General features: G+C 48.0%; 1 protein-coding gene across 4 annotated transcripts in view; it reads left to right on the top strand.

The window, feature by feature from the left end:
- Window positions 1–9,051: 9,051 nt before the first annotated feature.
- Window positions 9,052–14,974, top strand: part of HIPK2 (homeodomain interacting protein kinase 2) — a 188,767-nt gene continuing 182,844 nt past the window's right edge. For all 4 annotated transcript variants that reach the window (XM_032642286.1, XM_032642287.1, XM_032642289.1 and 1 more), the window contains exon 1: window positions 9,052–9,446. In XM_032642286.1, coding sequence (XP_032498177.1) covers window positions 9,428–9,446 — 19 coding nt within the window. In that variant the 5' untranslated portion in view covers window positions 9,052–9,427. The remainder of the gene's footprint in view (window positions 9,447–14,974) is intronic.

Here is a 14,974-nt window from a genome sequence, read left to right on the forward strand (position 1 = left end):
GGTGCCCAGTGATGTATTTTTGTTATTCACCAGCCTATTTTCCTGAAGAAAGAACTCTGACCCCTCCCTGCTGCTCACCACCTTCCCCTCTCAGTGGTTATTTAACACAGGATTTAACGTTCAGGAGTTAGAATCAGCAAAACAGTGTTGAAAGAACACAAGGAAATTTAAGAATATTAAAAAGAAATCTTACTTTTCGTTTTTGTTCTGCCTTCTATTGAAACATCCAACTCAACCAGACAAGCTAGCTCAAATCAGGAGACCTCAAGGAAAGATAAGCAAATCAGCAGTTTCTGAATGTGGATTAAGTGTATCACCCACAGCAAACAGAACGTGAGCTGAACATACTGCCATATTTCAAAAGAAATTCTTTAAAAATTCAAATTTATCTCACACGTACAGTGAAAGTCCTCAGAATTCTATGACAAAAGAACCTTTTTTTTTTTTTTAAAAAAAAAAAAAAACTAGAGCTTCCCTGGTGGCACAGTGGTTGAGAGTCCGCCTGCCGATGCAGGGGACACGGGTTCGTGCCCCGGTCCGGGAAGATCCCACATGCTGCGGAGCGGCTGGGCCCGTGAGCCATGGCCGCTGAGCCTGCGCGTCTGGAGCCTGTGCTCCGCAACGGGAGAGGCCACGACAGTGAGAGGCCCACGTACTGCAAAAAAAAAAAAAAAAAAAGACCTCACTCCTCTCACTTAACAAGATGCTTGGAAATTAGTGGTTCCAAGTCAGTTCATCTCCAAGATGTCAGGACTCTGGGGTAGCACCTAATCCTAGAGAAAATCACACAGCCTCTTGAAGGATTAGGTCTTCCCCTTCCGAGTTCCATCCTTTAAACTCTTAGCTTCTCATACCAGTGACTGCCCCAGACCAGTGGCTCTTGAACCTCCCTTTTATAACTGTATTCTCTCGGGGGTGAATTTAAAATGCAGATTTCCAGGCACTACCCTCAGAGATTCCTGAGTCAGTAGGTTTGGGATTCCCCCCGAGGAATCTGCATGTTTAGAAAGCCCCTGTGTGGTTTTGATGCAGGTGACCCAAGGACCACACTTTGAGAAACACCACCACGTATATATAACCTCTCCCTGTGTGATCTCCCTGCTCCCATGGGATTAGCCACCCATGATATACTGATGACTCAAAAATTTTTTTAGCCCCCAGCCCCCTACGCCCACTTGGCAACTGAGCATTCCTATCTGAATATCTCATAGGAACCTTAAACTCAACAGTTCAAAATTGAACTCATTTTCTCCCCACACCTGGCGCATATAGAATATGTACCCAAATTCGTTGACTTGGCATCCCTCCCTGACCACTGCTCTTTGTGTTTAGCAGTATTCAGACTTCTTACGGATCCTGGACACACATGCCTTTCTACATACTGTCCCCAAGCCAGAATTCATGCTGCTGGGCACAGACACCCATCTACCCCCGTCCTATAAACACACTCCTTGCCATTTGTCTCTCTGTGCCAGCTTTTGACCATGTGCATCTTTTAATTGTTGTACTCACCATACTGTATTGTACACTTTACCTGGTAGTTTTGAACTGGAGCTCCTTGAAAAGGGGTTCTGTGGCTTATTCCCTTTTTACTCCCAGCTCCTGCTATAGACTCTAACACATAGTAAGCAATCACTGAACACTTGATGAATGGAATTTCTTGGTGAAAAGAAAGAAAGGGAAAGAAAGAAAGAAAAAGGAAAGAAAGAAAGAAAGGGAGGGAGGGAGGGAGGAAGGGAGGAAAGAAAGAAAGAAAGGAAGGAAGGAAGAAAGAAAGGAAGAAAGAAAGAAAGAAAGAAAAAGAAAGAAAGGAAGGAAGGAAGGAAGACAGGAAGAGAAAGGGAGAGAGAGTGAAAGGGAGAGAGAGAGAGAAAGAGAGAGAGAAAGAAGGAAGAAAGAAAGAAAGGAAGGAAGAAAGGGAGAGAGAAGGAATGACCAGGAGAATTGAAGGGAAATTTTGTAAGTGCATTGTTATGAAAAGGGAGGGGATTGATTCAAGAACAATGAAGGGATTAACAGCATCTAACTAATGTGTTTCTAGAGATCAACCAGGGGAGGAGCTGGAAAAGGGCACTGGATTTGGCATCGAAGAGCTCACGGCAACATCAGAGCAAAGAGCCAGCCCTGACAGCCCTCTGCCATTCCAGTCAATCTCCCTCTGGGGGTTGCCACATAGGGGCAGGCTCTTTCATGCCGGGGGAGGAGACTTTACGATACAAACTGTGCACAGCACAGAAATGCTCAATCCCACTGATTAATCACTGAGCTAGGTTTAACTTGGCTTAACCGGACCCTCGGGCTTTTCAAAGAGCTCTTCCTGTGTCTGCCCTCCTTTCTGCATCCACTCTTGAGCTAGAGGCTTCTCTCTGTGCCATGTCTGCCTAGTTTATCCAAGTTCAGCCTGGACTGCATGTCAGGCACACCAAGCTATTACCCATCTTCCCTCATCACAGAAATTTCCCTGCAGGGCTGGATTGCTTCTTTTTCTCCTGTAGATCTACCCTAATCTACCATTCCTGAAACCTCCAACAAAATCACCCTATCTTCTGTGTGTCTACATCACAGCTTGTTTTACATTCACAGGCTGATTGTGGTTTGGGGTTTTTTGTGTTTGTTTTTTTCTATAACTCTTTTCTGCTGAATGCCGTTCCTGCCTCTCTTTACCTTTCCCGTATCCCCGTTCAGGTGTCTGATCATTTTTCTTCTAGGAGCAGAAGCAGAAAATGAATGGTTTCCCTATTCCCCTGATTTTGCTGGTGTAATTCCTCCAAGGCTGCCATTTCCACAAACAGATTCCCTTCACCCTGCCAAGCCTCACTCTACCCTTTGCCCTTAAAGCCATAGCTCCTGTTTTTCCTGATTTGAATGCAGTGTCCAGCCTTTCACATCCTCTGTGGTATAATGCCCTGCCCCTGAAGCTTTTGTTCAAGGAGTCCTGTAGTTATTAAACACCAGTTCCATGCAAAATGTATCATTTCAGACGATCGAAGGTTTAAAGCAGAAATAGGAAGTAATTTCTTAAGAATAAGTAAAACAAATATAGGCCTGCATTGTGACTTGTTAAGAAACAGACTCATAATAAAGGGGAAAGGCGAGAGAGAAGAAATAATGTATGGAAGAGGTAGAAAGATACAGAGGAAAAGAAGATGAGACAGATACATTGTCAAAGAGAGAGGAGGGCTTCCCTGGTGGCGCAGTGGTTGAGAGTCCGCCTGCCGATGCGGGGGACACAGGTTCGTGCCCCAGTCCAGGAAGATCCCACATGCCGCGGAGCGGCTGGGCCCATGAGCCATGGCCACTGAGCCTGCGTGTCTGGAGCCTGTGCTCCGCAACGGGAGAGGCCACAACAGTGAGAGGCCCGTGTACCCCAAAAAAAAAAAAAAAAAAAAAAAGAGAGAGAGGAAAACACACAAAGAGCAAAACGCCAAAAAAGAGGTGAGATCTGGAAAGATGAATCCTGAAAAGTGAACTGCCTCCCGCTGGCCACATCCTCAAAGACAAAGCCACAGCCTCTGACCCAGAAATAAGGCCCAGGAAGGCAAATGAGGGCAACACACACCAAGTCTGAATGAGGCACAACCTGCAGGGGCTGCAGACGGTGAGCACCCTGAGAGTGAGAACAAGACATGTACACCTGAATGTGTACACCACAGAGAAAAATCTCTCCATCTTGTGGCCTTGAGGATAACAATATCCTCAAAATGGTGTGCATTTTCACAACTGCAGGCATAAATGAAGAAAAGCCCCTTTGTCACTTGTCCTGTGAGCAAAATGAACTTGAAACGAGGTCCAAGCTCCCCCATGTTTACTCTACTGATCCCTGAGAAAGATATTACTCATGCCATTTGGCAGAAAGCAGATTTAGAAGAGGTAACTGCTGTAGGTGGTTACTAAATCCTTTCCAGTTCTCTTGCCTTTATTATGTTTCTCATAGCATACCGAAGTTAAATGGTCTATCGGCAACCTAGAGTTCTATGTAGCGTAAAATACTGGATTTGTTAAGTGAGCTAATATTTGTAAACATCTTAGAACACTGTCTAGGTGCTAATGTGCTTATTAAACAAATAAAATACAATGCATACTCTCTCTAAGCCAAATGTGCTAGCTCCTGGGCCCATCTCATGTCTCACCCCGGGACTTTGGTCGTGCTCTGGGTCTGGAATGCTCTCTAGTGCCCTCTTCTGGCACCTCCCTGACCCTCCTCCCTTCCTCCCATCTCCCCCTGTCAAACACTACGCATTCTTTGGAGGCTGAATTTAAGAACCCTACATGTGCCCCATAATTAGTCTCACTAAAGGCACTAATGTAACCCTTGTTGCTCAGTCCTTTGGATGCACCCCACCCTCGTCTTGTGTGACCCCTGATTAGCACGCAGCCCTGCTGACCTCACCTCCCTTTGCAATGGTCTCTGCCCTAGGATGTCAAGGGACCATCCGTCCAGGTTTTCCTCCTCCTTCCCTGCTCTCTCCTGTTCTTTTCCCTCTTCCCATCTTTCAAATACTGGTGCCCCCTGGGACTCCGTCTCAGATTCTCTCCCTTCCTGCTCTCCCGCTCTCCCTCAGTGGAGTTTCGCTGTTGGGTTTAGATCCCCCTCTCACCTGACTGCTGTCACTGGAGGGAAGGGAGACAGGCAAGCAGATTCAATCTGTCAAATCATGAAAACGTATCTAAATTCATTTAAATAACATTTCCCGTCTATACGATGCCAAGTACGCTAGCTCAGCTGAACGTTTCCTGCTGAAGTTTTGCATCACATGGGTCAGCTTTGGGCACGGTGATCTGAAGAGCAGGTGCGCGGGGCTTGTCTGTTGGGTTCCATCTTCCTCTTCTTTCACGGGACTCCATTTCCACACCCAAGACGGTTCTTGCGGTACGCGGGCCTCTCACTGTTGCAGCCTCTCCCGTTGCGGAGCACAGGCTCCGGACGCGCAGGCTCAGCAGCCATGGCTCACGGGCTCAGCCGCTCCGCGGCATGTGGGATCTTCCCAGACCGGGGCACGAACCCGTGTCCCCTGCATCGGCAGGCGGACTCTCAACCACTGCGCCACCAGGGAAGCCCTCAAGATGTTTTCAGTTGACACAAATGATCTTTCTTCATTTTAATTTGCCTTCTAGTGGGATATATTAGTTTGCTTGGGCTGCCGTACCACAAACCGTGTGGCTTTACAACCAAAATTAATTTTGTCACAGTTCTGGAGTCTCTGAGATCAAAGCGTAGACAGGGTTGGTTTCTTCTAAGTCCTCTTTGCTTGGCTTGCAGGGGGCCTTCTTCTCCCTGTGTCTTCATGTGGTCTTTCCTCTGGTCTCTCTGCCTTAATTCTCTTTTTATAAGGACCCCAGCTATATTGGATTAACGCCCACCTGAATGACCTCCTTTTAACCTAATTACCTCTTTAAAGAGCCCCATCTCCAAATACAGTCACATTCTGAGGTACCGGCGGTTAGGGTTTCAACATATGCATTTTGGGAGGACAGAGGAGGTATTCCAGAGAGTGAGACTGCCTAGAATCACTCATGGCTACACAGCAGCGGGGACGAAGTTAGAGGCAGCTACTACACATGAATCAGTGCAAGACCCGAGCCGAGGGACATCCAGACAAGTATGCCATGGACCTTGCCCCAAGATGCTGCCAACCCAGTTGTGGGGACAGGGTGCCAATACAGAAAAGGAGAGTCAGCCATCTAGACTGCCGAGTCCAACAGAGTGTGTGTGACGGGCAGGAGAAAGAGAAGATAAAAAATCAGTTAGATTGGTCACAGGGAGGTTTTCGTGACAATAAAAACCACCTTTCATGGAACTCTACTATCTGCCAGCCCTCTGTACAAACTCTCTCTCTAATCTAATCCCACCCCAGGGGCTGTAGGGAGGACTGTACGAAATAAGTTACACCAAGCTCTTGGTGCTGTGCTTGACACAAGGGAGCATGCTATAAATGATAGCTATTATTCATCGAACAAATATTTTTGCAGTACCTACCATGTGTCAGGCAGTGTGCTCATTGCTGGAGGTATAACATCAACCAAGATGGTCTCTGCCCCCACTGAGCTTAACAGTTTAGAGATGCATTCTCCAATATGGTAGCCACTAGCCATATGTTGGCTATTAAAATCAATTAAAATGAAAAATTCAGTTCCTCAGTCATACCAGCCACATTTAATGCACTCCAGAGCCACAAATGGTTACATTCCCAGCACTGCATAAAATTCTATTAGATAGTGCTGGAAAGGGGACGAGAGATTATACCTGTATGGTAAAGGTCATGATAGAGACTTATAGGTACAAGGGAAGAATATTATTATTATTACTATTCTCATTATAATCAAGATGCAGAAACTGAAGATCAGAGAGGTTAAATAATTTGATCAAGTTCACACAGCTACTAAGTGGAAGAGCTGGGATCGGAATCAGGTCTGTCTTAATCTCATGCTGCCTCAGGCCATTTTGTGGAGGAAATGAGTCAGGCACAGGTGGAATCTGGTTAAAGAGAGAAGATGGAGAAGGCATCCTCGGTGGGAAAGCAGCAGCTTGGACAAAGGCACAAAGGCACAGCTGGGCAAGGTTGGGAGCGGACCACGAGTAAACCAGTCTGGCTGGAGAGGCAGGGACTTGCTGAACTCATGTGCTTAGAAAGGTAAGTCGGAGCCTGCCTGCCTTGATTCAGAGCCAAGGAGCTAGGAAACTCAGCCCTATGTGCACAGGTTGACTCCTTGAAGGTTGTTAGCAGGAGCCTGGCATAGTCAAAACTGTATGTTTTGAAGGTAGAAGTGCTCAGGGTGAACTGGGCTGAGGACCAGTAAAGGATGGCAGGGGGATAGAAAAAAGGGAATGAATGAATGGTACGAAGCAAAGAACACCAGAGTGGGAGCCAAGAGCTTAACCCTAATATTGACTGATTGATTGATTTTTGTTTTCTCCCTTTTAAAAAAAAAATTTTATTGGAGTATAGCTGCTTTACAATGTTGTGTTAGTTTCTACTGTACGGCAAAGTGAATCAGCTGTACGTATACATATATCTCCTCGTTTTTCATTTCCTTCCCATTTAGGTCACCGCAGAGCACTGAGTAGAGTTCCTACTGTGCTATACAGTAGGTTCTCATTCGTTTTCTATTTTATACATAGTATCAATAGTGTACATATGTCAATCCCAATCTCCCAATTCATCCCACCCCACCCCTTCCCCCTTGGTATCCATATGTTTGTTCTCTACGTCTGTGTCTCTATTTCTGCTTTGTAAATAAGATTGTCTATACCAATTTTTTCAGATTCCGCGTATATGCATTAATATACGATATTTGTTTTTCCTCTTTCTTACTTCAGTCTGTATGACAGTCTCTAAGTCCATCCACATCTCTACAAATGACCCAATTTCGTTCCTTTTTATGGCTGAGTAATATTCCATGTACCGCATCTTCTTTATCCATTCCTCTGTCAATGGACATTTAGGTTGCTTCTGTGTCTTGGCTATCGTAAATAGTGCTGCAATGAACGCTGGGGTGCATATATCTTTTTGGACTATGGTTTTCTCCAGATATATGCCCAGGAGTGGGATTGCTGGATCATATGGTAGTTCTATTTTTACTTTTTTAAGGAATCTCCATACTGAACTCTAAGATTTAATACTGTGTTTACACTGGGCAATATACTTCATTTCCCTGGGCCTCATCTTTTCAATTCTAAAAGGGCATGGCTGGCCCACATGATCTCTGAGACCCCCCTTGAGCAATGGTAATCTAGGATTCTGCAAATGTGAGTGACATTAGGCTAAGAGAAGCCGTGTAAAGTGTAGCACTGAATATAGGGCCAAGGAAGACGGCAGAGTCAAAGGTCATCCTGAGACAAAGGGGGAATGATGTGCTACTAACAAAACTAGGTAAGTGTGTGAAAGGGCTTGTCTTTGGGGTTTTTTTTGGGGGGGGGGGGTGAGAGGGTATGGAGGTTGGAAAGGATAAGAGGTAGTGGGAAGATAATGGGCTTGTTCATTATTTTATATTCCCCAAATACAGATTTCAAACTTTTGACCTATGACCCACAGCAGGAAATACAACTTGTATCCTGGTCCAGCACAGTTGTTCAGTATATATAACTGAAACAAAAGGTTTATGAAATAAACAGGTACTCTTACTAAGGGCAATGGGTCTAATCTTTTCTATTCTAGTACACTTCATTTTTTAAAAAAGCTGCTTGCCATCCACTGACTATCTTTTATGATCAATCTATGTGTCACTGACTAAGAGGAGGCTCCAGTCTTCTTCAGTTGGGGGCGATGGCAGGGCATCCCATCACAGAATCCAAGAAGAAGCTGCAGCAGTGAACTGGCGAGGCTTCGGGCTGGGGAGAGTCTGGAGCGTGTTTAGTTGAAGCCCCGTTCGGAGAGAGCGTTGAGGCAGGTGGAGGGAACCACCCGTCCAGGTTATGGGGGTCGCGGGGGTGCCCTCAGGACACCGTAGGCGTGAGGACCGGGCGGAAACCTGATTCCCGCAGGAATCCAGCGACCACCCGGGGGCTGCATTTCTTAAGCGTGCTCGGAATGGCTTCTGCATCTCTGACCTCATTTGGATTTCAAAAGCTCCTCCGCTTACTCATCCTCCCCCCGAGGACGGCGTGCGCCCACTCCTCCATTCATTCATCGCACACCGATCTCAGGGAGCGCCAACCAGGTGCGAGAAGGGCGAGCCGCTGCCGGCCGGGGCTCCCCTTCTGGTCTGTTCCCCCTCCCGCCCAGCTCGCGCGCACACACAAAGTTCTGGCTGCTACCCCTGCGGACCGGCTCCCCTTTGCCAATCAGAGCTGAAGCGTGTGCACACCGGACCGCGCCGAGCCTCCCTGGCCTCGCCGAGCCTCCCTGGCCTCGCCCGCTCCTGCCCTAGGCTCGGCCTTCCCCGCCTCGCATCCGTGCCATCGGCGCTCGATTGCGCGCGGAATCCGCTCTCCGGGCTCGCTCGCTCGCTCGCTCGCGCTCGGCCGCCGCTCCCGCCCCCGTCCCCCGCCCCTCCCCCGGCTCCTCCCGCCCCTCCTCCGCCTCCCGTGCAACTTTTGCCGAAGCCCCCACACACAGCCATGCTGAGCTGAGCCCCGGCCGGGGACTGGCCGCGCGCTGCCCGCCCCGGCTCCCGCCCCACCGCGGACCCGCTCGGGGGCCGCGGCCGCTCGGCCCTCGGCCTCGGCCGCTGCGCCCGTCCGCCCGGCTGCCCCGGAGCCCCGCGCAGGGCCCGGGCCGCGGCGGCGGCGGCGGCGGCGGCGGCGGCGCCCGGCCCCCTCCCCCGGCGCCGGCCAAGTGAGGCGGTGATGCGGGCGCTGGCGGCCCCGGCTGCGCGGAGAGCGGAGACACAGGCTCAAGATGGCAGATTCCGACTGAGGCTGGGGGGGCCGAGCTCGCGCGCCGCGTTCCCTTCTCCGTTGCCATGAATCGCGGACACCCCGGCCCCGATGGCCCCCGTGTACGAAGGTAAGCGGCGCCGGCCCGCCGACCCCGCTCGCCCCGCGCCGCCTAGCCGCCGCGGCCCCCGCAGCTTTGTTCTGCCCGCCGCCCCTAGCCGGGCAGCCCCCGGGCCCGCAGCCCCCGGGCGCCCGGCCTCCGCGCCCCACCCCCGGGCTCGAACCGGCTGCCCGCCCCCTCCACGCCGCCCCCACCCTCGCCCAGCGAACGGCCGGGATCCGGAATCGAACAGATCTTATTTCCAGGGTGGAGAAAGAGGCGGGGGGGGGGGGCGGGTGTTGGTGGGTGCGAGGGTGGGCTCCTGGCCGAAGAAAAGAAATTAGAAGGGGGCGCCGGGGAAAAGACAGACCCATGACGGTGCTCTTTATTTATTTGGAATAAATAAAGGTGATACGGTGTAGCTTTCCTCCTCCCCCCTCCCCCAAAGAAAATTACCTTTAAGAGGATGTGCTTTCCACTCTCTGTCCTCGCAGCTCCCTTCCCATTTCCCTCCACTCCCACCCCACGCTCCTTTATTCTTCGCGAGCCTCTGATCTTTGGGGGGCTGTCGGGTCGGAATGTACGGGGCTAGGTGATGAGAGGGAGTCGAGAGGAAAAGTCCATTTCAGACCCAGGCAGAACAATGCAGTAGGCTAAAATCTCCCCGCATTAGCGTGTGTAAGGGGAAAATGTAGTTTAGGTTTTCAAGTCGGGGAGGCAGCCAAGACGTCTGTTCGTCTCGATCGGTCTGGGTAAACCTGCGTCGCGCACCTTCACCTGGCGTCGGGTCCTTTTTCTGATCTGTCTTTAGGAAGAAAGAAAGGAACGGAAGGACACGAGCGCTACATTTTCTCCTGCACTCCCTCTCTCTTTCATTTCTCTTCAGTCAGTTCTGTCAGCTTCCAGGCAGAAATCAAACTGAAATCAACTAAGTTTTTACACTTCGGTGTGTTTTTTGTGTGCTTGTAGTAGGAGGAATTTTGAACCAAAGGGTGCCTGATTTTTTTCAGTCATTTTCATCGTGAAAATGTTTTCTCGTGCAATCACTGAAGTAGCAGCCTTTACATACTTTTAGCGTCAGTCCATCCGGCTTTCTTTCGGTTTTGTTCAGATATTCTGTGGATGAAATAGCAAATGAGAGGGGCAGGGGTTTGTGGGGGAACAGAGAGGAGGGGCGAGGAGATTTTAATCCTCTGTAAATCCGGAGAGCTGTCCTGGCGAGTGAGACAGGGAACGCATTAATAGTTTTATCTCTGTTATAAAGGCAGATTAAAAAAAAAACTTATCTGAAAAGAAAATCTGTTATTAGTTCCAGGGCTCCAAATGAATTAGGTTTCTGGGTGGAATAAAGTTACCAGTCAGGTCCTGGGTAACGAGGCTGTAAATAACCTATGGACTGTAAATATTTTTTTTTCAGACTCTCTTAGAAACAAAGGGGCCTGTTTAGAAGGCAACAGAGAGATGTTATTCCAGGGGCTTTCCTCTTTGATTCTGAAGAACACAAGGTCCATTTAACCATTCAACAAAACAAAACGAAATTTCTGATCACTCCACCACGCAGAAAAGAGCGAGCCGGTGGCTCTGTGAACCCGCTAGGAGGACCCAGTTGGGCGTTCATTGTTTGTCTGTGTCTCTGGGAGGGGGCTACAGTCAATGCTTCCACTGTCTGTGGAGTGTTAAAATGAAACAATTTTCTCTTTATTAAGTACCTCTTTTGAGACTCCCTCTGCTGGACACTCCGGGTGAGCACTGGAGAAGGAACTTGGCATTGAATTGAGAACTATAGTAAAGGGCTGCTTTCCCTTTTCACAAGGGGCTGGGTATGTGGGTTGGGATGTATTTAGTCAACTTTGTGGAAAGCCATCCTGGGAACTGTGCTGTTCTCCTCCCTTGCATTCTAAATCCATATGGAATGTAGGCCATACCCCTGAGGCCAAGACTTGGCACTCCTGTTTTTCCAACAGTGCTCTTCTAGTGCATGACACCAGATAAAGACCTCTGGGTGTGTAAGATGTTGGGGTGTAAGAATCATCACCAATCTCAAAGGTCTCAGGAGCTCACTTTCTAAATTTGCAAGCCTGCCGTCTGTGTCCCAGGTGACCTGCCTGGTCCCCCCTGTCCACCCTGGGTTTCCCTCAGTCTTGTCTGTGTGCTCTCTTAATTATTCCTGTGTTTTGTGCCCTTTGATTCTGAGACAGTTTCTGCATACCTTTGTCATTCTTCTAGGCTTCTCACCCCTCCTCAAGCAGTCCCAGCTTCACTCTGCACAAGCTTAGGTCTGGGTCTTTTTTGAAAGAGACTGTTGGTCATGCTCTAAAACAGACAGGTGACCTCTATAATCAGGCATTGTATTGCGGAACCCACATTCCCGTCCTGCTATGAGTGCCTCTAAGACTCCAGTGACCTCCTTTTTCCCTCCTTGGTGACGTCTGCTTGATTTAGCGAACCTGATTTTTACCGTATCCCCATCAGAGCACATGGACTCCTTGTGTGTATCCTGAAGGAGCAGGGCTTTTCCTGTGGAATTCTCCAAGAAGAGTGATTTCTAATAGTTTTTAAGCTACTGAAAGATTGAACATGGAGATCTCAGGAGAAGGATAATGACAGGTGAGGCATTTCAGCTGGAATTCAGGGGTGTACTCATTTGTTTAAATGGGGTGCAGTTGCCCCAAGCTGGGATTTGGTGTGAAGACCTGAGTGCATTAGTGGAGCATTCTGAGCTGCCAGGTTTTTAGAGAGAAATGCTCTGTTGGAAACAGGGTATGTTTGATAATACAAATTAACGGGTAGGAAAGTATAATCCGTCTTCTGTGGCTTGCTTTTAAGGATAGGTTTATAAATAGCACATTAGTTTTCAGTGGCTTGGTACTGATCAAGTTAAACTTCTTTAAAAAGGTTTATTTTCTTTAGAAGGTTAAACATTCGCCTTGCAATTATGTTTACTCCATCAACTTGCTTAGCAAGGCTTTTTCCAATATGTAGTGCAAAGGCCAACCACAAAGGTCTATAGTGCCATAGGTTCTGAATTAGAGGACCCTAAATCCCACGTTAATTGTGTTCCACTGTCCCTGGGCTGTGCCATGTCCACTAGTGTTGGCTTATACAGTCAGAGTTCCCAAAACTGTAGCCCTGAAGTCTATCATCAGATGGGCCTGAAGACACCTACCAAGAAGTGGATTCTGAATCATCTTCCATTAAAAGAATTTGATGACACATGTTCAAAAATATCTTTTCCTGTGTTTATGTTTTATATTTTTAAAATGAGGAAGTATAAATATTGTTTTCATTCTTACCACATTTGAAGAGTGAATCAAGGCTCATTAATTTTATCCCTGATCCTGGACAGTGCGGTACGATACTTGAATCAGAGAAACCTGGGGTTTGAATCTAGCTATGTGGCTTTGGGGCGTGTTACTTAACTTCTCTGAGCTTTGTTTTTTAAAGCCTTGTTCGATTGTGCCAGGGCTCCATTAGAAGCGAGTACAGGTAAAGCGCTTGGCTGTAGTAGGCATTTTCTCAGTGCGTGTTAAATCCCTCTAGCTTTTGAGCTGCTTTCAGGCATGATGACTCCAGGGAAAGAATAACCCACAAATAGTTTAGAAAACCAATAGTAGCAACATTCCAATTATTGATCTCCTGCTATTCCTTTTCCAGTTTGGGCACCAGCAACAATAAACCCCCTATGGCCACAGAAGAAAGAGCCTTTTTCGACCCCCTCTGTGACTTTTCTAGATTCTTTATTCCCACTGAGCTTCTGCTGGTTTCAGGTGGAGGATTTCTCTTCTCTAGTGGCACATTCTATGCCACTTTAAAAATGAGGCAACAAGCCGTTAGAACAGAGTTTCAGGGGCTGCAGCTGTGCCTCTGGGAAAGTATCCCAAAGTATGAAAGATAATCTTTGCCCTTAATCAGGATCCATTCGTAACCCAGGCAGCAGGCCAGGAGAGGGAGCGCCCAGAGGTGGCTTCCCTACGAAGGGCTCCTCAGACGGGAGGCACCCGCCCCACCATGAGCCAGGCTCTGGATCAGTGCACCAAACATAATTTTCCTACAGAAGAAAATTTGGTGCTTTATGCAAGTTGCAGATGCTCATATTCTTTGTATTTTATTTTATTTTTATTTATTTATTATTATTTTATTTTATTTATTCCCTGCGTTGGGTCTTCATTGCTGCGCGCGGGCTTTCTCTAGTTGTGGTGAGTGGGGGCTACTCTTCGTTGCTGCGCGCGGGCTTCTCATTGTGGAGGCTTCTTTTGTTGCGGAGCGCGGGCTCTAGGTGCGCCGGCTTCAGTAGCTGTGGCACGCAGGCTCTAGAACTCAGGCTCAGTAATTGTGGCGCACAGATTCAGTAGTTGTGGCCCGCGGGTTCAGTAGTTGTGGCTCGTAGGCTCTAGAGCGCAGGCTCAGTAGTTGTGGCGCACAGGCTTAGTTGCTCCGCGGCATGTGGGATCTTCCCGGACCAGGGCTCGAACCCGTGTCCCCTGCATTGGCAGGCAGATTCTTAACCACTGCGCCACCAGGGAAGTCCCTGTGTTTTACTTTTTATGTTTCTTTATTTCTCTCTTCCTTCCTCCCGTAGAGACCAATCTTAAAGGAACCGCCTTTGAGGTGTATATGGAACAAAGTAGTGACGATCAGGAGGGTATGAGACATGAACATTTTTTATCGTTCTCTGAACATGTCATTTGCCAATGCTTTCTGGTGGTCTTACGATGACAATTCAAGCTCTTCGGGTTGCCGTCAAAGGCGAGGTTCAGAATAATGCCAGCAGATGTCATATAACCTCTGATGGAGTGTGAACTTGAAAGGCCCAAACTCATAATAGTTCCATTTTGTATGGCAATACCCTATTGGGGGTGGGGGAGGGATTGGAGGTAGAGAAAGAAAATGGAAAACCTGGAATATAGAAAGGTCTTTTTTTTTCCTCTAAAAGAAACCAAGGTGCCTGAAGTTCATGGCAGTAATTGCGACTTAGACCCCACTTAGTTTGTGGCATATGCTCTACCCACATTGACTCGCTTCTCCTCCTAACAGCCACAAAATAGGCACCGTCACACCCACTTTACAGGCAGGGCACGTCTTTAAAACATCCATTTCACAAACGTTTATACAGGGTCCCTGTCCTCGAGTTCAGGGTGCATGGGAAGTGAAAGTCAAAACTAAACATGAGCTCACCGGACCGTGGTCTGACTCAAGATGGAATGCCTTTAATGTGTGTGTGTGCGTGCACGCACCCTCGCATCGGTTCCTAATTCTTACGTGCTCATGTTTCTTGAGTTATAAAGGGAAGACCCCACTTCTCTATTTTCTCTTGAAATATTTTCTTTATTTGGAATCAAAAAAGTATTTCTGAATATAGAAAATAGCTATTACAAATTTCCTTAGAAATATCCCTGGAAATTACCGTCTCTCATTTGCAGAAGAGTCCATCTTCCTCTTTCATTACTTCCATCTTACATCTTTGTAAACACATTACACTTCTGATTTGCACATGCTGCTCAGAGACTTTCTGGTTTTGGCATTTGGCGTTACCGGCTCCGCTGCCGGTGGACCCATTC

This window comes from Phocoena sinus, chromosome 9 (assembly GCF_008692025.1).
Source record: "Phocoena sinus isolate mPhoSin1 chromosome 9, mPhoSin1.pri, whole genome shotgun sequence".
Lineage (NCBI taxonomy): Eukaryota > Metazoa > Chordata > Mammalia > Artiodactyla > Phocoenidae > Phocoena > Phocoena sinus.